Source organism: Canis aureus, chromosome 8 (genome assembly GCF_053574225.1).
Source record: "Canis aureus isolate CA01 chromosome 8, VMU_Caureus_v.1.0, whole genome shotgun sequence".
Lineage (NCBI taxonomy): Eukaryota > Metazoa > Chordata > Mammalia > Carnivora > Canidae > Canis > Canis aureus.
This window is the reverse complement of record NC_135618.1, coordinates 13,858,788-13,883,015: the sequence shown is the minus strand read 5'-3', so window position 1 is coordinate 13,883,015 and position 24,228 is coordinate 13,858,788. Positions and strand designations below refer to the sequence as shown.

Genomic DNA, 24,228 nt, shown 5'->3' with positions numbered 1-24,228 from the left:
ACAGTACATAAAGGCAACTCTTCATTATTCCCAAGAAATTTTTAAAAGTTAAATAAATGGAAGAATTATAAGATTAAGGTAAAAATTTAAGCTATCCTTTCATATCATTTAAGCAATTCAAGCTACACCTCCATATCAGGGGAAACAATTTATTATTTGCATTATAGTAATAAACCTCAAGAGTAAGAAAAAGGTTTATCTGTTAATACTGATGACTTTTTCAGAATTTGGTAAGGAGCTGAAGGGGTTATAAGACCTAAAAAAGAGTAAAAAAGCATTTAAATTTTCTAGCAATTTTTAAGTTGCTAAAAATACCAGCTGAATTTATAAACACAAATGTTTTTACCTTTAAACATAAATGATTAAAAAGTAGGTAAATATACTTATTCTCTAAGCCTAGTTTATCAATGTTTTGCTATATTTTCTTTTATTTGCTCTACAACTAGTTTTTGTAAGTTTTGAGGACTATCCCATGAGTTCTAGTATTTCAAATTAGATGAACAATCCCAGATTTTCTGTCAATGATACTTGATCTATACATTTCCACAATATAGCCATAACTGTCCTAGTTTGAAAAGTTCTTTTTTTCTTAAATTTATTCTCATACAATAGATCTTCCATTCTTTTACCCTATTAACTGCCTCTGGTCTTAACTTTCCCCTGTTCTGCTATATACAAAACATCCCAACTGGGGTGCTTGGGTGGCTTATTTGGTTAAGCGTCTGACTTCAGCACAGGTCATGATATCAGGGTCCTGGAATTAAGCCCTGTGTTGGGCTCTGTGTTCAGCAAGCAGTCTGCTTTTCCCTCTGTCTGCCCCTCTTCCCACTCATGTCTGTCTGTCTGTCTCTCTTCCTTTCTCTCAAATAAATAAAATTAAAAAAAATTTTTTTAAAGATTTTATTTACTTATTCATGATAGACATGGGGAAGGGGCAGAGACACAGACAGAGGGAGAAGCAGGCTCCATGCTGGGAGCCCGATGAGGGACTCGATGGCGGGACTCCAGGATCACGCCATGGGCTGAAGGCAGACGTTAAACCGCTGAGCCACCCAGGGATCCCCCAAAATCTTTAAAAATTTTTTAAAAAACATAAAGAAATCCAACTACACATAGTATGCGAAGAGTTTTACATGAATAGTAGAATGCTATGTTTTATTTCCAATACACTCCTCTAATGACCAACATTTAAATAATCCCGTACCTATAACAGAACATGAGGATATCTTCAAAGATTACTATGGTGATTCAGAAAATTGTTTCTGAAGTTAAAATTCAGAGGCTATCATTTTTTAAGTAGAGGTAAAAAAATTTTCCCTAAATACACTACCTTATATATGCTCACATTGAGGCTCATTTGTCACTTCTCTACCCACATAATTTTGTGAGAACCTTCTATAATTCATTTCCAAGTCTTGGTACTTTTTAAATGTACATTCTTTCTCTTAACAAATATATTGGGACAACTGGATTATAAAACTAGAAAAGACCAGAGACTGATTATCAAATCCATTCTTCTCAATTTTACAGTATAGCTTGGAGACATTAAAAAGTAATAGAAAGTACTAGAAAACAGAATCTAGATTTTTTCTAATTGTAAGTTCATGTTCTTACTATTAAATTATAGCCCAACTTTTTAGGATCTATTTGAAAGCACTCTAGAGGAAGAAAACATATTTACTTGGTAAAATATATATTGGTACTATATTTTACATTTTCTTTCCACTATTCCATGTGGCTCTATAAAGCTCAGCAGTTTACAGGATGCATACTTTAATTATGAAAGCAATATTTTATCTGATGTTATTATTTTTATTATTTTTTAAAGATTTTATTTATTCATGAGAGACACACGGAGAGAGGCAGAGACATAGGGAGAGGGAGAAGCAGGCTCCCTCTGATGTGAGACTCGATCCCAGAACCCTATGATCACAACCTGAGCTAAAGTAAGATGCTCAACCCCTGAGCCACCCACGCGTCCCTTATCTGATTTTAAATGATTTTGTTTCTTCAAAAGTTAAAGCATTTTCATCAGTGCTTTAGCTTTTACTCTTTTCAAAACAAAAAAACTAAGGTTTTAGTAGCCATACTTCTTAATTTATAGGAATTATGCCAGATGTTATTGTTCTATAAGGCCAGCTACCCTTAAAAAGGGGAGCAAAATGAGGATGTTATACAGAACATATCCTCTGACCATCCAAGGTCATTTTCACCTTGATGGCTGGAAGAATTAAAGGTAATACACATATAAAATAACCAATCAGATATCATTTTTCTCAGAAATGCCACAAGCACCCTGAATTCAATATGCCCTCCAATTCTGCTCCTCTCCTTTTATTAATTTCCTGACGCTATTACTGGCATCACAACCCATCCACTAAGGCACAGAAACTAAAAACTTGAGCATTTTCCCCAAATTCTCTTTTTCCTCATTCTCCAAGTACAATTTGCTTATTTTCATTTTCCAAAGCTCTCAAATTTCAGATTATTCCTGCATCCCTACCTCTACCACCTTGATTCAGATCCTCAAAGTCCCTTACTTGCACAAGAGTCTTCTAAATGATCTCCCTGCCTGTACCCCACTTGTTTCACAGTAACTCATCTTCACATTACTATCAAAGTGATCTCTCTAAAACTCAAATTTTATCATCTCTCTCTCTTATTACAATGTCTACAATAGCTTCCTAATACCTATGGAACAAATTCAAAATCTATCCATTACATGGCCTCTGTCCATTTTTCAGTCTTATCTTTCATTATACAATTTCCCTTCTCTACCACCAACTCTATCCTCTATCAATTAGTCATAATGGGCAACTTACTTTCCTTTTCCTATATATCCTATTTTGTTTCACTCCTCTGCATCTTTGCTCACTGTGTTCCTCCTACTCAGAACACACTTACCCCTGTAATCCCGCTGGAACAGTTACCATTTTCAATATTCAACTCAGAGTTCACCTACTCTTTGAAGTCCTTTTTGAATTTCACCCTCCCCACACCAGTAAAAATGACCATACTTTCTACTGATTTCTCCACTGAGCTTTAAGGAAAGGATTTGTAACAGTTTTTTTCCCCCCTACTAATTTCTTTTTTTTTTCCCCCTACTAATTTCTTGACAAGTAAGTCTCCTCTTTCTGGAATGCAGACAATCTGGAGCAGGTACTGTGTCATACTCAATCTTTACTCCCATAGATTTGCATAGAGTCCATCACATATTAGGAACTCAATTTTGTGGAATGAATGAATGAACCAACAAAGAAAATAACTATATAGGATACTCTTGAAGGAATATTTTTAAATTAAAATACCCAAAATAAGTTGGTACTGACCAGGGTATATTTACTCTCATAAATTACACATTTTTCTATTTAATATACTTTTTTCATTAAAAATTTAAGACTTGGGCAGCCCTGGTGGCTCAGCGGTTTAGCGCCTCCTTCAGCCCAGGGCGTGATCCTGGGGACCGGGAATCAAATCTTATGTTGGGCTCCCTGCATGGGGCCTGCTTCTCCCTCTGCCTGTGTTTCTGCCTCTCTGTGTCTCTCATGAATAAATAAATAAAATCTTAAAAAAAAAATTTAAGACTTATTCCCCTGAAAAAACCTGGTCACATATGTATAGTAACATTGATATCAACTAGATACGTAATTTTGTAAATTATACTAATTGTTTTATTTTATTAATGTGATAGAGTATCAAAATGATTTATGATCAACTCCTATCTGAAGGATGTTAATACCTAACCTGGCTTACCTAGGATCTTTACGTGTGCTGCTTCTGCTACTCAGCTGTGGCTTACTTTTCTAAGCTGGCTTTCATGTCTTTAATTATCCCACTGCCGGCAATGAAAAGCAACAATCTGTCTGTATCCTAAGTGAAGGACACTGACTAGGAGAATGGAAAAAATGGTTCCTGAACAGGATAATTTTATGCATTAGATAATCTGCACAAAATGAATTACAACATCATGTAACTGGATGAGATAATATGTATTGATTATTTAGTGTTGCTGTTATGACCCTTTTTTTCTTTTTTAAAAATTTTTAACTCGAAAACTACTCCCAAGTACTTCTGCCAAGCTAGTAAATTGGAACAAATATCTGCTACTGATTTTCCCTTAAAAACATCTGATAATTGAAAGCTTTAAGGACAGAAGTATGAGATCATTAAATTTTTCCTAAAGAGCATTTAAATCTACAAAAATTTTCAATAAAAATATTTTCACTGAGATTCAGTATTAAAAAAAGTAAAAAAAAAAATTATCGTAGCACCCAATACAGAAATTAACTTTGTAGTTAACTTTACAGATTATACACAAATTACGATAGTAATCCATTCACTAAATTTATAAAGGCTTATTCAGGGGAAATGCTTTAGAAATAAGTTAATTGCTAGTATGAGAAAAGATAAATCCAGCATTATGTCAATCAACGCATACTTGTGAGGATCCAAATTACCAAGATGATGAAAAGATGGGTTGGCATTTTTATTAAACACAAAGGGAGTTATGTTCTAAACCTGTGCTGTCCAATATTCCAAACATTAATAGTGACATAGAAGTTAAAAATTCAGTTCCTCAGTCATCCCGGTCACATTTCAACTGCTCCATAGCCCCATAAACACCACATTAGACAACAGAGAAACATTTCTACCACAGCAGAAAATCTGACTGGATAGTACTACTGTAAACCATAATGCAAATTCCTAAATACTTTTAAAAAGGCAATATAAGTTTAAATAGCAATGTTTTGATTGGCTATTTATCAGGAAGGGCAAGTGCACATTTACAAATGAGAAAAAATAATTAAATACAAATAGCAATGAAGGGTATATCAATTGATTTATATGGCTTAATTTGAAATTTCATCATTTACACTAAATCTGATTTAGATTTTCAAGGTAATTTAACCTTCGATCTCATTTTATAGGTGAGGAAACAATCTAGAGAACAGTACGAGAAAAAGCAACTCTCCCATTTAAGATATTTAATATATACAAATGAAGTCACTATCCAAAACAACCAAAAGTTCCTATAATGGATAATAAACTGAAATAAAGTGAAGTCTAAGCTATTTTGTGTATTTTAGAATCAGCTTTTCCATGGGATATACATAGGATATTTGCACAGTGGTTAGGATGTTGGGTCTAGGGGTTAGGCTGTCTAGGTTCAAATGTTGGTCCTTGACATCCTTGCTGTAAGCACTTAGGCAAGTCATTTAAGTTCTTTGAGCCTCCATTTCCTCATATATAAAATGGAAACAATTAAACTACCTCATAAGGTTGGAAAGATTAAGTGAAATTATACATGAAAAGTATACAGAGAAGCTAGCTAGCTCATAGTAAGCCCTCCAAAAATGTTAGTTGTTATGAAACTTGCATTTTGGTTGAACCTACTCTACTGGCGACTTTCTTTGATTAATTTCTATTCACCTTCAAGCTCTTAAGAGATACTTTGGAAAACATTGAAAGATCATTATGTAAACACTAGGTTACATGGTGGCTCTACCACTTGCAGTCATAGGAGAATCTGCATCCAAATCTTTTTTTTTTTTAATATTTTATTTATTTATTCATGAGAGACACAGAGAAAGAGAGGAGAGACACAGGCAGAGGGAGAAGCAGGCTCCACACAGGGAGCCCGATGTGGGACTCGATCCCGGGACTCCAGGATCACGCCCTGGGCTGAAGGCAGACGCTCAACCGCTGAGCCACCCAGGCGTCCCTGCATCCAAATCTTTACCAGCACTTCACCCACCCACCTCAATACCTTTGTTATGAAAGTATAATACGAACCCCACAGGCAACCTGTGGGGACTAATGTTTTTAAAAAAGGAAGTAAACCACAAAAAAACCTTCCCACATTAAAATGGTGGCATGTGCTTTTTTATGTTGGTGATTGTGGGTAAAGAAGTGGGAGACTGGATAAGTAAAACAATTGTGAATGACAAGAGTTTACAACTTCTCAGATAATTATATAGTCATATATTTAAAATTTACGCTTCTGTGTATTAGTGGAAGTTTAAGTAACTACACTCAAATTTGGAACACATATTTTTGGAAGTAAGTCTTTATAAATACACAAAACAGTTGTTATATAATGGTAAGAGATGTTCTTTCAATAAATTTTAAGATATATCAATACAATTTCCTAGTTCACTATAATAGAACATTAAGTACCCAACATAATGTTATCTCTAGAAAGTATGGAAATGACAATGGCATCTCCAAGTCCTACCCAAGAAAATGTTTCATTCTAAGAGTAGAGAGATTTCAAGAATACAACAGAAGCACCAAATGGTCAAAGCTTTATTCTTCTGGAATATTTGATAATGAAGCTCACCTATATGAGGCATGGTTCTAACCAAACCTCAAATCTTAACCTTATACGTTTTAATATCATTTCAAATCAAACATTTTCCTATGGGTAGTTTTCAGAGTTCTAACTTCACTTTCCATGTTAGCACTTATCATAACTTTTATAAGTACATTTTCTTTCTCATCCTAGACAGTAAATTTCTTGAGCTTTTACTTAGAGTCTCCAAATGAAATCAATATACTCGGCAGACATTTTGAAAATATATATAATAATTGATTATTTCATGATGCAGGATGGAGTCAGAGAACCAGATTCTTCTGTTCCTTACTCTGACATCACTAATAATCTGATCTCAACTTCAGCTTCTTCAGAGGTCAGGCTCTTTGGCTTTGAAATGGAATGATTATACAGGCTGAGCTCGAGATTGCTTATATTTCTAACTGAGCTCAAGATTGCCTATATTTCTAAAAGTTAATGCTATTATGCATCAACGGAAGTTTGAATAACTACATTCAAATTTTGAAAGGCATATATTTTCAAGAATAATCTTTTTAAAATACACAGAACAGTTAGGTTTGTAATGGTAAAAGCTATTCTTTCATTAAGTTTTAAGAGATATCAATAAACTTCCTTTATTCACTACAGTAGAAGAGCAGCATCACACACCTGATAACATTGCTCCAAATGAAATTACAAAGTGATCAACACATGACATTTCCAATAACTGTCCCTTTGAGATTTCATTTGCTATTTTCTTTTATCATTTCACAACATTTATTCAAACTATCATACTGACCTTCAGTTTCCATAAATAAACTTACATAAAAAGCTGGCTAACATACTTACTAAATAGGCTGTCACTAATAGCTAAAGCTCAGGAAAGAATGTATTCATAGGAATAATTTAAATATATTTAGACAAGCATTTAAAGTTTCCATTCTGTTTTCTGTAGATATTCCAACATTATCCCATAGTTCTGAGCTTCAAATCAGTACTGTCTCCAGGAGAAGACAGTACTAGTATTAGTTTGTTGACTTAATAATGGAAATACAGAGATCAGGGAGGAGTCTGCTATCATTATTAAAAATAGAAACACTACACAGACCCGTATCTGCTAATGAAAATCATTAACATGATTCAATTGCCGAGCACACTCTTCTGTAACACAATGAGCACGTTTTATCTTTGATTTAAAAGGAAAAGTGATCATTCATCAGACAAAAATTCTTCACACTCTCCACATTCTTTTACTTCCTGTACAGTTACTACATTTGTGCAGTTAAAAATAAAAGATGACAAAGTTCTACCTCTACATTAGCTTTTGAGAAATTTCCCTATCAACATAGTACGGCACGGTCACTGATAATTTGTATGACAGTACTTCAAACTTTTCTGGAGCTCCTGAAAATCAGCTCCAAAAACCTCACTGGTGAAACATAAACCATATAATCTGATCTCATTACTCTCATTAACCAAAATGAATGACTAAATCTTTCTCCAAATTGATTCTGCTTTGTTGATGCAGAAAAAGAAAAACACACACACACACACACACAAACAAAAAGCTATTTCCTTCATGCTAAACCACAAAATCAGCCTAAAACATGTCACAAACATAGAAACACTTAAAGATACCGATGACACACACTGGAGTAAATCATCTGGCATTCCCTCAAGCGCTAGGATGTCATTTACTCCCGGCGACATAACCAATGCCATTTGCTGATTAATTGTGAATTATATAAAATCTGAGGTGAACCCGACAGAGGCACATCAGTTTTGTTTTGTTCCGTTTTGTTTTCCCACAACCATCCTGACTGACTGACTGACTGAACTGTAGAGAAATGAAATCCGCATGAGTTTTTACTCTTCGGTGTCACCTGCAGAGCGCCTGCACGTCCAGCCATCGGAGGGAAATTCACCGTGTTCTGGAAGCACCTCAACTCCGAGGGACCTTTAAGTTTCACAGACACTCTGGGAGATGCCCGAATGTGCTGCTTTTCCAGGGATAAAGTTGCGCTTCGGTCTCGCGGCAGCTTCCGTTCCGAGCCCGAACGGACGCCGGGTCTCCGCGACACAGCTGCCTCCTCAGAACTAACCTCACCTGCCGGGGCCCGCGCGAGCAGCCCCTCACCGCGCGAGAAGGCTGGGCTGGACCCAAGTGATGGAGGGAGGAGAGCCAACTCCGCCGGCAGCGCTACCTGTGGCGCCGCAGAGGTGGTCGGGGGCAGGGAAGCGGGGGCTGGGCTGGTACCAGGGGCTTCTCCCCCCGGACCGCGTCCCCTCGCTCCAGAGAAAGGGGATGTCGGGGAGCCCTCTTCTCCCTCCATCTCCGGCCCTCCCGGCGGAGCTGGGGGGAGGGGGTGAGGGGAGGAAGGCGGCTGCTCCCCAGCCCCCCCCCGCCCCGCCCCGGAGCAGCGCTCGGCGGCCGCCGCGAGGCCTGGACCGTGGCCGCGGCCTCGGGGCTCCCACCCGGAGGGGCGCTCGCAGCCCCGCGCCGGCCCGCCCGGCGGGTCCCCAGAGCCGGCCCCTGACTCACCGCTCTCCACCTCGCTGCCTTTCTTGGCGGTCGCCGCGTTCCCCATGACTGGGGCGATGGAAAGAAGGGGCGGGGGGGGCGGGGGGCGACGCGGGCCGGGGCCGTGCCGGCCGCTCCACGGGCTGAGGGCAGCCCTGCTCCTGCACCGCTCCGCGCGCGGGCGCCCCGGTCCGGGCGGGAAGCCTGGGCGGGCTCGGAGGGCAGGGCTTCAGCCAACTCCTCACTCAGCCCCGGAGGCAGCAGCCGTAGCGGCGGCGGCGGCGGCGGCGGCGGCGGCGGCGGCGGCGGCGGCGGCGGCGGCCGGACACTCCCCTTTCCCCCGCCCCGCCCCCCTTGCTCGGGGGCGCCCCCTCCCCCGCCGCCCCCCTCACGGCCCCGGTATTTCTCCGCGGGCGGGCGGGCGGGCGGGCGCGCGCGCCGGAAGTGACGTGTAGCCCGGGACGCGGGACGCGGGACGCGGGCGGCGGGGTGAGGGGGCCTGATCCGGGGCGGGGAGCGGGGTGACCCCACGGGCGCCCCCGCGGCCCGCCGAGCCGGCGTGCGTCGCCGGGGTTGAGCTCGGACGCTCCTCCGTGAGGTCTGGGAGCGGCGCGGGAACCGCTAGCTCCGAGGAGCCCCGCGGCGTCCCCGCCTGGCGTCCCCCGTGCCCCGGAGCGGGGCCGCGGGAGGCCGCGCGGGGGCCGGGCTTGCCTCGGGAGCCGCCGGTGCGCGAAGGAGGTGGCGAGCGCGGGGAAGCCGCAGTGTCTGGGCGGCCTCTGCCCCGGCGACGGCCTCGCGCCTCCTCTCCAGCGTGGCTCGGAGCCCCCCTTTCCTGAGGAGATTCAGGTAGCCCCTCAGCCCGTGACACGCGGTCTTCCCGGTTCCCCGGCGGCAGCCCCAAGCCCTCTGATGTTTCCAGGGCGGTTGGCTTTCCGGGATTCCGTGGGGCCCCTCAAGGTTTTATCAGACCTCCCAGGTGGAGATCAAGAAAATCCTACTTCTGCAAAAAAAAAAAAAAAAAAAATGTGCATTGGATTTAGCAGCTTTCTGCGTAGATGTAAATAAACGCATTCCCCATTGATCATACCCATCTTAGAGCACGTGAGTTTTCATAGAGTTTTATTTACCGGGTGATTTGTGCGGCGCCGTAATATAGTTTTGTTGCATGTTCCTTTGAACTTCCCTGCGAGCATTTGTTCCAAAGTCTGTCGCTTCCCGAGGGCGAGACCACAGAAACTTAACTTTGCGTCTCCATGGGCCTAGACCTGGCACAGTTAGGACTTCGTGGAAACCTGCTGACCTGCAAGTAAGCCAAGGACAAGTTTTCAGAATTTAAAAAAAAAAAAGGTTTTCATTACTAACCAAAATAGTGCTAACTGAAGAAGTTCCTCAGTTAACTCTTACCGTTTCTTATTACCGATTCTGTTAAATTTAACAAATATTTATATTATGTATACCGTGTGTGCTATGTATTATTCCAAGTACAGTATAAATATTAACATTGATCCTCAAAACCGTGTGACATGATGTAGCTTTAGTATCATTATTTAATGTGCAAACTGAGGGAAGAGAAGTTAAGACATTTACTCTAGGTTACACAGCTATTACCTGGTGGAAGCAAGATTTGAACCTGGGTGGATGGGCTCCAAAGTTCATTCTTTTGTCTGCAACACTGATCAGAAACCTGTAGAATGTTGTGGGAAATTGGTTTCTCATTTGAAATACATCGACTTGAGATGTAAGAGATAACAGTTTACTTTTCAGAGAATTTCATTATACGGTAGTCCCCTTTATGCACAGCTTTAGTTATCCACAATCAGGAAGCAGAGGATTCTCCTGACCTACCAGAAGGAAGGTCAGTAGTACCTTAAGGAACAAGAAAAGTGAGTATAGAACAATAAGATCAGAGAGAGACCACATTCATATAACTTTATTGCAATATACTGTTACACTGTGCCTAATTTATAAATTAAACTGTATCACAGGTATGTATGCATGCACAGGAAAAAAACATTGTTCCTTTGGGATTTGGTACTATCTGGTTTTAGGCATTTATTGGGGTTCTTGGAATATATCCCCCATAGATAAATGGGGAAAGACTACTGGGTTGTTTTAAGGGTTTCCACTAAATCCAAGTAATATAAAAATAGCAGAAAAGGGTTTGGACTAGATGGAGGTTTTGTGTCAGCATGCAATAATGTTGCGACAATGTCACATCTTTCCAATCACATTTAGTTTTGTGTTGTGGATGTGACATTTGCCCTACTTATATAGAAAATTCAATACATAACATTAAACCACATATATAGCAAATTAAAGACAACCTTTTAATGTACTTTATTTTGGAGGGAGTCTTTCTAGAAACCTGGAATATTCATACTGTCTTCATTGGGGTAAGTTTTAAAATGCATGCCTTTTTAGAGACTAGCTTTCATAATAAAACAGTGGTTATAGACAAATTTGTCCCTTTCCTTAACATGATTTTGAGTTCTAGGCCTCTAATAAGAAGACAGGCATCTGCTGAGTAAATCAGTAGTTTGCAGAGGAGAGCATTGACTACTATTAGAGTTACATACACCATAACTACATTCTGGAAAATTAGTAAGTAAAATACTCAGCTTTACAAAATTTTTCCCTTTCTCAGTTTATGATTAGTTAAGAAAGTAAATTAATGATTAATGAAAAGAATGATCAACAATTAGAGATCTCTTGTTATTCTTTTTTCCTTATGCTATTATTTGTTGTATTAGCTTACACTGCTTCTCTGATTCAAGGAAGATTATACTTTAAGAGTATAGTTTAATAGTTTTCAGTTAACATTAACAATCATTTAGATGTAATTATATACAAGTTGCCTTTTCATTATTAGAGAAGAGTTCTCTGTAGGAAACCATTGTTTATGTAGCACATAGAAAACTACATTTCAAGAATTCCTTTACATTCCAGAAGGGGCAGCAATTTCATTAACTGTCCTTCAAACGATTAGCAATAACATGGGGCAATTGCTGTCCTTTGCCACTAATGACTCTGCTATAACCTAGACAAGTGCAAAAGCAGAACTGTATCTTTCCGTAGGAAAGCAGACACAGTAAGAAGGGAGTCATACAGAGAAATGACTTTGAGTCCTCTTCTATATATTTTATCTAAGAATCGGCAGCACTATTTAGCCGGGAAGATTATATTTCACTTTGGAAATAATTAGTCCTACATTTTCTAGTACTTTGTAAAAGTTTTTACTAAATATAAAAACATTTTCACATGCCTTTTTTTTTATCTGATCCCCACAACAAACCTACATAAACTAGACAGATTAGCCCCGTTTTATACATGAGCAAAACAAAAGTTCAAAGAACTAAGGTAACTTGGCCAAGATCACTCAAATGGTAAGTGTAATAGCACTAGATTTTATATACCCTCTTGTGAGAGACAAATGTAATCTCAATCCTCTTTAAGGTTAGGTTTTATTATCTACGTTTTACAGATGAGAAAAATAAGGCCTAGGAACTAAGAGTCTTGACCCTTTTATTCCTAGAGGGATCTCAGGAATGAGAAAGTGGGCAAAAATTAATAGATTATTATTTTTATTAATTTTATAGTTTATATTATCAACTTGATTTAGAAGATTTTTTAAAAGCAAAACACCCTCAAAAATAATCTATGCCAGAAAGATTTATTTTTCCTTTACAATCACCAGGACAGATAAGCAGAAGTTGATAATTGTTGGAGAATATGACCAGGTGATTTGTTTTTTATTTTATTTTGCATCAAATAAATGCAAGTAAAAAATGATTTAACCATCATAAGATTATGGTTATTTTGAATGATAGCTAATAATCCACATAATCTGATATTTCATTTTGTACAAAATTGTATGTCCTAAACCAAACAATACCACATTAAATATCAGGCAAAGGGCAGAATAATACTTCTGAAATGAGGAAGTAATTTTATAGTTAATAAGTTACAAATATGTTCTAATTGTTCAGATCATTGTAGTACAATAAGGAGTTTTCTTCTTGAGCATAATTCTAATCCCTTTACTTGATAACAAATTTATTATCTGAAGTTTGATATTCATCTTTTTGGGTATTCTTTACAGATGAGGAGACTAAAAGAGTTGACTGTGGTAAGTCACCTCAAAGTCAACAAAAATGAACTAGTTAACAGTAGAATTGTAGCTTATCTCTTGTGTAAGATTAGAATACAAACTGAAAGTGGTTTAAGAAAAAAAAACATGGAGGAGAGAATAAAATCAACATTTTTTTTTTCTTAAAATGTAATACATTCTCTCAGAAAAGGTATGTTTGTTTTGGATAGTCAGCTTTTCCTAGTTTGTGTTAGTAAAACTATGGCTAAATTTCTGCTATTTTAGTTTTGTACTATGCATTTTTTGACAATACCTGTAGACCAAAAATAACACTCAAATTTACAAAACATTCGTTTCTTTATGAAATCACGAAACATGGGGCAAGGGCTTTCATGAAATCTCAACTTTTACAATTGAAGCCCATCTTTGACTAAGGTGAATCTGGCCCACTAAAATAAAACTATATTCATACTATTCATTGATAGTAACAAACAGAGTGGTGTGTAATGAAGTAGAAAGGTTTGAGTTTTATATTCAGAAAAATCTGGATTCATGTTCCATTATAATCACCATCTGTAACTTTCACATAAATTACTTAATTTCACTTGGTCTTTGTTTTCCAAAGTGTGAAGTAATATGGATTAAATTAAATCATCTGTGAAAAGTACTAGGATAACTTTTGTCATATAATAAACAGTGAAGGTAACCCTATGCCCACCTTGCAATAACGTTCAGTGTTTTCTTGTATTTATGTTTCAACAATAAGCATTCAGTGAGTTCCTACTGTATGCAAAGCATAAGAGTATAAGATTAATAAAATCTGTTCTCTTCCCTCAAGATTTTGTATAAGGCAAAACGAACATGTAAGTAATTATGTAAATCACTGTAATAATTTGTAATTATTCCAAATTTGGGATAATCGGAGCTTCTTCCAGACGTGCATTTTCCCAGGTTTTTTGGAGTTTCCTCAGCATGGCCGCCAAACCCCAGTCTTTGCTCCCACCTCAAAGGAGGAAACCAAGACTGCCTCCTGCTCACAAGCTGGAGGAGACATCAGACCTCTCAGTACTTGCCAAAGGGAGAAAAAGAACAGCAAGAAAAAATTGAACTTATTGATGAAGTACAAAATGAAATAGACTTAATAAATATGCTAATGAGGAGATTTTGAAAGTAGAACAGAAATAAAACAAACTCTGCCAACCATTTTTTCAGAAGAGGTTGGAATTGATCACCAAATTTTGATCCCGAATTTTTGGGTGACAACATTTGTCAGCCGTCCACATTGCTTGTGGAGGAGGATGGAGAGGCGTTGCATTATTTGATAAGAATTGAAGTGACAGCATCTGAAGATATTAAATCAGATTGCAGAGTAGATTTTTATTTTGATGAAAACCTTTACTTTCAAAATAAAGTTCTCTCAAAAGAATTTCATCTGAATGAGAATAGTGGTCAATCTTCAAAAGTCCATTGAAATCAAATGGAAATCTGGAAAGAATTTGATGAAATGTTAAGTCAAATACAAAATAAAGCCAGCAAGAAGTGACAGCATGAAGACCCAGAGAGCTTCTTCACCTGGCTTACTGACCATTCTGATGAGTTAGGAGAGGTCATCAAAGATAATATTTGGTTGCATCATTATACATGACAATTATCCCTGTATCATACCAAATCAGATGTTATGAAAGGATGTTGTAAGAATTACAACCTTCCCGGGACACCTGAATGGCTCAGCAGTTGAGCATCTGCTTTTGTCCCAGGGTGTGATCCTGGGGTCCAGGATCGAGTCTGGCATCAGGCTCCTTGCAGGAAGCATGCTTCTCCCTCTGCCTGTGTCTCTGGCTATCTGTCTCTCTCTCTCTCTGTCTCATGAATAAATAAATAAAATCATTAAAAAAGAAAAAAAAAGAATTACAACCTTCCCACTGGAATGTAAGCTATTTTGTGATCACTATTTCCACTGTATCCAGAGTGATGTCTGGCACATAGTAGGTACCCAATAAATATTTGTTGAATGAATGAGTAAATGAATGAACAGTTTCAGAATAGATCATGTTCATCTGGGGGAAGCCTTGCATGCCATTTAAGAAATGTGGGCTTTGTTCACCATGCAAAAGAAAACCATTGAAGATATTTAAAGAAAAGAGTATTATAATCCCACATTTTATTAATAAGCTAACTTTGCTAGCAGAATGGTAGATAAACTGGATGAACAATAGATTGGCAGCAAGCAGACCTGTAAGGTAGCTGTAATAGAAGAATGACGAAGTCATTAAGGTGTATAGCAGCAGTGGAGAAGAAAGGATGTAAGTGAGACATTTGGATATAAAATCAATAGGACTTGGTATTTATTAGGGCTCCTATAATGTAAGGGATAGAAGCCCAATTCAAAGTAGCTTAAGAAAATGTAAGCAGGGGATCCCTGGGTGGCGCAGCGGTTTGGTGCCTGCCTTTGGCCCAGGGCGTGATCCTGGAGTCCCGGGATCGAATCCCGCGTCGGGCTCCCGGTGCATGGAGCTTGCTTCTCTCTCTGCCTGTGTCTCTGCCTGTCTCTCTCTGTGTGTGTGACTATCATAAGTAAATAAAAATTTTTAAAAAAATTAAAAAAAAAATGTAAGCAGAATTTTTGGATTAATGAACTGGAGAGTTTAGATTGTCCATAGCCTTAGACTTAAATTTGAGAGTTTAAGGCTATGTATCTCCACTTATCTGTCCTAATTCTGTTTCTGTATATTGAGTGTATTTTGCCAAACAGGCTCTCTGTACATTACAGATTTATATCCTCCCAGCTTAGTAACTTAAGGAACAGTTCTTCTCTTTCCCAGTATCTACATATTATAATTACTATTTTATATATAACTATGCTAATATAACAATGGGTCACCTGAGTGACTCAGTCGGTTAAATGTCCAACTCAATTTCAACTCAGTTCATGATCTCATGGTCATGAGATTGAGCCCCACAATGGACTCCACACTCAGTGTGGAATCTGCTTGAGATTCTTTATCTCACTCCACCCATATGCCTCCTCCCCTTGCTCATAACCCCCTCTCTCTCTCTCTAAAATAATAAAATCATTAAATATATATATATCAGTAAAATAATTAAAATAAATATAAATAATTATACATATTGGTTCTGTATAATTCACATGACCATTTCTGTTGAAGGGAGGAGACAGGGTACCATGACTGACATGGAATGAGAAAAGTGCAGTTTTATTGGAGAAATTGTCATATAGGATAGGTAAAAGCAACAGATACCCCATACATTGAAAATAAGAAAGATAGCTTCTAATCAATTTTCCATCTTGGTGACTGGATAATAGAGGTTAGGAATGAAGGAGAGAAACTAGTTTTTAAATTAATGAGAGGTATATGACTTGGGACTTGGGTATATTGAGTTTGAGGTGGTAGTGTGACATCTAAATGTGGATAATGGGGATCCCTGGGTGGCGCAGCGGTTTAGCGCCTGCCTTTGGCCCAGGGCGCGATCCTGGAGACCCGGGATCGAATCCCACGTCGGGCTCCCGGTGCATGGAGCCTGCTTCTCCCTCTGCCTGTGTCTCTGCCTCTCTCTCTCTCTCTCTCTCTCTGTGTGTGACTATCATAAATAAATAAAAATGAAAAAAATAAAAAATTAAATGTGGATAATGAATAGCAGGCAAATGTAGAGTTAGAGCAATACAGGAGTTGTGAAATAAGTTTAAAGACAACAGTCAAAGCCACAGCTCTGAATGAAATCTCATTGAACATGGAAAGAATAAAAAAGCATGTAAGGGTAGACAATTATGAAACAAAAGAGAGGGGAGTTCTAAAAGGAGTTTGACGTGGTAGGAGTCTGGAGTGGTCAGACAAGCTGAAAGAAAAACAGGAAATGTAGTCAGAGGTCAAAAAGAATGAGAGAGTACCAATTTGATTGCATACTAGAAGTTATCTAATATAAACAATATTGGAAGAATATACAGATGCTTGTAGGAAAGAAAAGAAAGCTGAAGAATCAGGCTTGGCATACTCAGGAACCAGGCAGCTCCAAAGAGCTGAAATAGTTGTTGCTGATTGACATTTTCCATGTAACAGCCAATGGAACAACAACAGAATATATATTGTTTTCAGTCTTTTTCTTTTCCCACAATTCCGTTTCTAATGAGAGAATTCAATTGGCCTATCTTGGGCTAAGTTTTTGCTTACACAAGATAAGGCAACCGATTAGCAGTCCTGGGACTCATCAGTGGGGAAATTTCCCAGTACCAAAAAAAGGGTGGACTAGAAATTGAGCACTTAGTAAAACAACAATGTCCATTATTTAACAGTATTAGTAAACACAAGTATTTCTCCTTAGTGGTACTGTAAAGGACTATTCCTCCTCCCTGCCACCCAAAATGTGATGGACTTTATCATAAAATCGTAGAAGTTTTTGGTTAAATATGTGAGAAATATACTGTTACCTGATGTGGTAGGCAGGGTAATGCCCTCCCAAAGATGTCCAACTCCTTAATTACCAGAACCCGTGACTATGTTACCTCAACTGACAAAGGGAAATTAAGGTCACAGTTGGAATTAAGGTTGCTAATTAGCTGACATTAAAATAAGGAGATTATCCTGCACTGTCTTTGTGGGCCCATGTAATCATAAAGGTCCTTAAAAGTGGGCGAGGGAAACAAAAGAATTCAGAGTCCTGTGATACGAGATCTCTAGATCATTGCTGATATCAAAGATGGAAGAAGGGAGCCATGAGCCAAGCAATGTGGGCAGCTTCAAGAAACTAGAAAGAATAAAGAAATAGAGTCTCTCCTAGAGTCTCCAGAAAGGAACACAACAGTGCTGACACCTTGGTTTTAACCCATTGAGATCCAGGTCAGATATCTGATATACTGAACTGAAAGATAATTTACGACATTTTAAAAACCATCAAATTAGTGGTAATTTGTTACAGCAGCAATAAAAAACTAATACACTTCACCCCGTTTTAAAAATAGAGTAAACAGGTTAAGTGATTTGCTAAATTGTCTTGAGGCAAAACCAGGACTGAAAACCAGGTTCTAGATTCTCAAGAAGTTCTCTACACTTCACACAAGTGTATTAAAAATTCTTTACATTAAAGGTCATTATTTGGAAACACTGATTTCCTGGAAATAGGGTAAAGAAGGAAAAGGCAGTTTAATTTCTAAATTATTCTGTTAAATAGTTATTGAGAATCCAATTAAAGAGAATGAAGTTAAATATGAGTTTTTAGTTTTTGTGATCTGGAAGTTGAAGGGGTTATTTGAATAATATGTGTGGAATGTGCAGAACCATGGTAGGAAATTAAGGTGATTTTTTGATTTCTTTCTTTGTTTCTTTTCAATCTGGCAAATACTTTTTTCTTAATATTAATTTCTAAGTGTCTTGGTTTATATTATATACTACTTATAATTCTCTAAGAAGATGATGAATCTTGCTGTATAAAAGGTACTGGGTTTTTTTATGAGTTACTATGAAAGGTTAGGAGTGGCTAAAGAGAACTGAATTGCTCTAATTCAGAATTCCAGAGTAATCCAAGGCCTAGCAAGTGAGGAAGAGAGATGGGAAGGGAACAACTAGCAGTATGTCAGAAGACTGGGGCTTTTATATGGTGCAGGCAATGGCAACTAAGAGGTCTAACATATGATTCCAAGTTGTGTCCTACATAGCACTTAAGGTAGCTTTCAGGTCTTCAACTAAATTTTTGCTACATGCAACAGCTTTATATTTGTGGTTGCTCTGAAGGAAATAATAAAATATAAAGGACCATTTTTGCCTTTGCCTTGTTGCCTGAGCAACAAAAATTGCTCAGAAGCAAGATCAGAGCCAGAGGGGTCCATGGAAATATAAGTCTATCAGAAATTTGTATAAAATCATAAAGAGAGGGAAACCTGGGTGGCTCAGGGGTTGAGCATCTGCCTTTGGCTCAGGGCATGATCCTGGAATCCCGGGATCGAGTCCCATGTTGGGCTCCCTGCATGGAGCCTGCTTCTCTCTCTGCCTGTGTCTCTGTCTCTCTCTGTGTCTCTCATGAATAAATAAATAAAATCTTTTAAAAAATCATAAAGAGGACTTTGGTTATTAAAATAATAGAGGCACGCTTAATTGGTTGAGTGTCCTACTCTTGATTTCAGCTCATGTCATGACCTCAGGGTCATGCAATCAAGCCCACATCAGGCTCCATGGTCAGTGGGGAGTCTGCTTGAGATTCTCCCTATCCCTCCTCCCACCCTCTCTCTCTCCCTCTCAAATAAATAAATCTATAAAATAAAATGCATGTATTAGGGATTTGAATCAACCTTTTGTAGGGAATTAAGAAGCCGAATTGACTACAAAATCACCACCACTACCACGAGTTGTAATTATAACTAAAATGTATAGAAGTTCTCTATGTGCCAGGATCTGCACTAAACCTTTTAAATATATGACTTCAGGTAACTCACATAGCAGTCCTAGAAAGTGGGAACTGTTACAGTCCCATTTCACAAGATGGTCATGAGTCATAGGTAAAATAAGTGGCCCAAGATTTTACACATAGGAAATAAAGAACTAGATATACTTCATTTGAACCCAGATCAGTCTCATTCCAGAACTTTAATCAGTAAAACCAGCTTTTCCAAAAGTCTAGTCTAGATCATCTGTGTGAATATGATTGGGGAGTGCTTGTTTTTAAAATGCAGGCTCCTGGATCCCATTCAAGTCTATTACATCAGAATCTTTTGTGTAAGTTCTAATTAATCTGCCTCTTAACAAAGTATGACCCTTATGTGTATATGTAAGCCTTATGTTTAAGTGTGATCCTTAAATACACTGAAGTTTGAGAACCACTACCCTATTGTATTGTATTCAAAGCCAAATTAACAGTCCCAACACGAAGTTGGTCAGGCAACCCTTGAGAATATTTAGGATTGCACTGGTCTTCCAGAATCAGTACTGAAAACTTATGTAGTATAGCAATTCTTTTCTATCTACTTATATACGTATACAGTATAGGAATCAGAAAAGTAGAAAACTAATAATGGTTGAGTCTTGTTTTGGGAATATACTATGCAAAGCACTGACATTAACTCATTTAATTTCAAATAATTATTCAAGATAACTACCTGATATATAGATAATACAGAGCTCCAAGTCTTTATCTTTTGCATAGATAACTGCCTTAGCCTTACAACCAGTCTCCTACCTGTCATCTCTCTGCCATACTTCCTATTAAACATTCCAAAATGGTGAAATAGAGCACACTTAACAAAAAAGTATGCAAAATACAAATGTACAAATTCAGTGGTAATAATAAACCAAAATCCATGTACCCATATCGAGGGCAGAAACAGAATGTTACCGTATCTTAGATACATCGTATGAGACCTTCTCATTTATCGTCCCTATCCAAAGATAAACAGAACCTTGAATTTATCATTCTCTTGCTTTAATTTAATGTGAGACTTTTGATTTTGTTTTTATTTTGCTACCTAAGCATATAGCTCTTATAATACACTTCAGTTTTGTCTGCTTTTGAAATTATAAGTAAGAATTCTTCTGGAACTTGCTTCTTTCACTCAACATTGTTTTTAAGTTATAATCATGTGGATGCATATTCTATAGATCATTCATTGTACATGTTTATAACATACTGTTGTATGAATAGACCATAAATTACATAACCTTTATACTATTAATGGATATTGAGAAAAATTATATAGTTTTTAAACAATGTTGCAGTAAGTATTCTTGCTTATAAACACATTTAACAATCTACTTAGGCACCTAGCTAATGGAATTGTGGAGTGGTAGAATTTAAGTGTGTTCAGTTTTCCTGAATATAGGAAACTGTTTTCAAAAGTGGTTATACCCATTTATATCCATTTCCTATTGCTCCACATCCTCACGTACACATGCTTTTGTTTTAACTTTTCCATTTTAACCAATCTGGAAAGTGCTTTTAATTTCCATACTGAAGAAATTGAATAAAATTTCCTATGTTTGAGGACCACGTATGCATCCTTACCTGTGAAATTTCTATTCATTACTTTAACCCACTTTTTTATTGAACTGTTAGCTATTTTCTTAATGATTTTTTAGGAGGTTTACTGAATCTCAATCCTCTGTAAACTATACTGTGGCAAATTATCTTCTCTCCATTCATAATTTGAGTATTTGCTTTCTTTATGATATTTTTAATGTATTTAAATTTTTATCAGCTTTACTGAAGAAAAATTGACATATAATAAACTGCACACACTTAAATGCACAATGTTTTTTAAAAAATAAAATATACAAGAAAAGCTTGGATGGCTCAGCAGTTGAGTGTCTGCCTTTGGCTCAGGGTGTGATCCTGGAGTCCTGAGATGGAGTTCCACATCAGGCTCACTGCAGGGAGCCTACTTCTCCCTCTGCCTATGTCTCTGCCTCTCTCTCTCTCTGTGTCTCTCACGAATAAATAAAATCTTTAAAAATAAATAATAAAAGTAAAATATACACATAAACACACACCCATGAGGCCATCACCACAATCATGAGATTGAACAAATCCATCATCTTCAAAAGTTTCACCACACCCCTTTATAATCTTTCCTTCCTACCTCTCCTTGCCAATCTGTTTCCAGGCAGTAGCTTATCTGCTTTCTGTCATTATAAATTAATTTGAAGTTTATAAAATTTTATCTAATGTTCCCATGCAATATGTATATTTTTTGGCCTGATTTCTTTCACTTAGTGTAAAAATTTTTTAGATTAATGCATGTTGTTTCATGTATCAGCAGTTGATTATTATTGCTGAGTAGTATTCTATTTTTGGCTGTGTTTATACCTATTGATCAATCTCCAGGCTGTTTCCAATTTTTGGCTAATAAAGCTACTATGTATATTTGCTTACAAGTATTCATATGGACATATACTTTCATTTATCTTGGTAAATACATAAGAGAATGGCTGGATTAAATGGGACACACACATGTTTAACTTTTATTTATTTCTTATTTTTAATTTTTTAAAAGATTTATTTATTCATTCATGAGAGACACAGAGAGAGAGAGGTAGAGACATAGGCAGAGGAAGAAGCAGTATCCGTGCAGGGAGCCGGATGTGGGACTCGATCCCAGGACTCCAAGATCATGCCCTGAGCCAAAGGCAGATGCTCAACTGCTGAGCCACCCAGGCATCCCTGTTTAACTTTTAAAGAAACTGCCTAATTGTTTTCCTAAAATTTTCTATTTTACATTCCCAACAGCATTGTATGAGAGTTTCACTTGCTTCACATTAGCACTTTAGTATAATCAATTCTTTTTCATTTCAGACATTGTAACAAAGTACTTTATCTTACTGTGGTTGTAATTTACATTTACCTAATGATTGTTAATACTGAGTACCTCTTCATGTGCCTATTTGCCATCCATGTATCTTTTTTTGGCAAAATATCTGTTCAAATTTTTTACCTAATTGTTACTGGGTTTCTCTCTCTCTCTTTTTTTTATTATTGCATTTTTGAGAGCTCTCTATATATCTTGGATACAAGTCTTTAAACAGATGTGTTCTTACAAATATATTCCTTCAGTTTGTAGTTTGTCTTTTCATTCTATTAACAGTGTCTTTTGAAGAAAAATTATTAATTTTAATTAAGTCCAATTTATCAATCTTTTTTTGGGGGGATCATGCTTTTGTGTCATACCTAACAAATTTTTGCCCTAACCCTTAGTCACAAATTCCAAGCTCTGCTAAATTCTACACAACATTAAGAAAGAAAGAAAGAAAGAAAGAAAGAAAGAAAGAAAGAAAGAAAGAAAAAAGAAAGAAAAGAAAGAAAAGAAAAGAAAAGAAAACAAAGAAAAGAAAAGAAAAGAAAGAAAGAAAAGAAAAGAAAAGAAGGAAAAGAAAAAAATGCCAATTCTACAGAAATTTGAAGAGGAGGGAATACTTCTCAACTCAATTTATGGGGCAAGCATTACTCGGATATCAAAATCATACAAAGATATTACAAGAAAAGAAAACTATAGAAAAGTATCAAAAATGAATATATATGTAAAAATTCTAAGTGAAATTTTAACAAGTCAAACTAACAGTATATAGAAGGGATAATATATCATGGCCAAGTGGGACTTATCCTAAAAATGTAAAGTTCTCTTAACATTTGAAAATCAATGTAATTCACATTAACATCAAAAAATAAAAAGCATAAAATCATCTCAGTAAATGCAGAATATTATGTGACAAAATCCAACTTCCCTTCCTAATTAGGAAAGAAAAAAAAAAACCTCTCAACAAACTAGGATAAGGGAATTTCTTCAACCAGATAAATGACCTCTACAAAAATCCTACAGCTATTGTAATTCTCAGTGGTGAAAGATTAAATATATTTTTCTTGAGGTTAGAAACATGATGTGAATGGCTACTCTCAGCACTTCTATTCAACATTTTACTAGAGGTTCTATCCAATGCAATTAGGCAAGAAAAATAATAAAATCCATCCAGATTGGAAAGGAAGAAGTAATATTTTATTTATAGAAGATTATCTATGTAGAAAATACAGTGGAACTTATTTTAAAAATAGCTTTTAGAATTGATAAATGAGTTTAGCAAGGTTGCCTGATACCAGGTCATTATTTTAAAATCAATTATATTTTTATATTTTAGTAATAAACAATTAGAATTTTTTAATTTTATTTTTAAAGATTTTATTTATTTATTCATGAGAGATACAGAGACAGAGGCAGAAGGAGAAACAGGCTCCATACAGGGAGCCCGATGTGGGACTCAACCCCCGGAACCCAGGTTCACGCCCTGGACGGAAGGCAGGCACTAAACCGCTGAGCCACCCAGGCATCCCTAGAAAATGAAATTTAAAAATACAGTTTACCATAGCATCAAATAAGATGGAATGCTTAGGAACAAATCTGACAAAAGATGTGCAAAACCTATAAACTGAAACTTATAAAACATTTCTGTAAGAGGTTAAGGAAAGACTAAATAAATGAGATGCACCATGTTCATGGATCAAAAGACTCTGTTTAAGATGTCAATTCCCAAAAGAAAAAAAAAAAAGAGATGTCAATTCCCCTAACATTCATCTGTAGATTCAGTATAATCCCAAGCAAAATTGTAGCAGGTTTAAAAAAAAAAATTGGCAAGCTGATTCTGAAATTCAAATGGACTGCAAAAGACTTAGAATAGCTAAAACAACTTTGAAAAAGAACCAAGTTGGGAAACTTATACTACCTGGCTTAAAGATTTATTGTAAAATTACAGAGTATTAGGTTTCCCAAGAGAAACAAAATAAATAGGATATATAGAGATACATATAAGAGGAAATTTAATA

The 24,228-nt window shown here is 37.2% G+C and overlaps 1 protein-coding gene and 1 pseudogene across 1 annotated transcript in view; one reads left to right on the top strand and one right to left on the bottom strand.

The window, feature by feature from the left end:
* The window catches only part of PRKACB (protein kinase cAMP-activated catalytic subunit beta), a 112,041-nt gene extending 102,988 nt beyond the window's left edge, over positions 1–9,053 (bottom strand). The window contains exon 1 of the mRNA XM_077905218.1: positions 8,856–9,053. Coding sequence (XP_077761344.1) covers positions 8,856–8,901 — 46 coding nt within the window. The 5' untranslated portion in view covers positions 8,902–9,053. The remainder of the gene's footprint in view (positions 1–8,855) is intronic.
* Positions 9,054–9,284: 231 nt separating this feature from the next.
* Positions 9,285–19,011, top strand: LOC144318339 (protein SET-like; annotated as a pseudogene).
* The last annotated feature ends 5,217 nt before the right edge of the window (positions 19,012–24,228 follow it).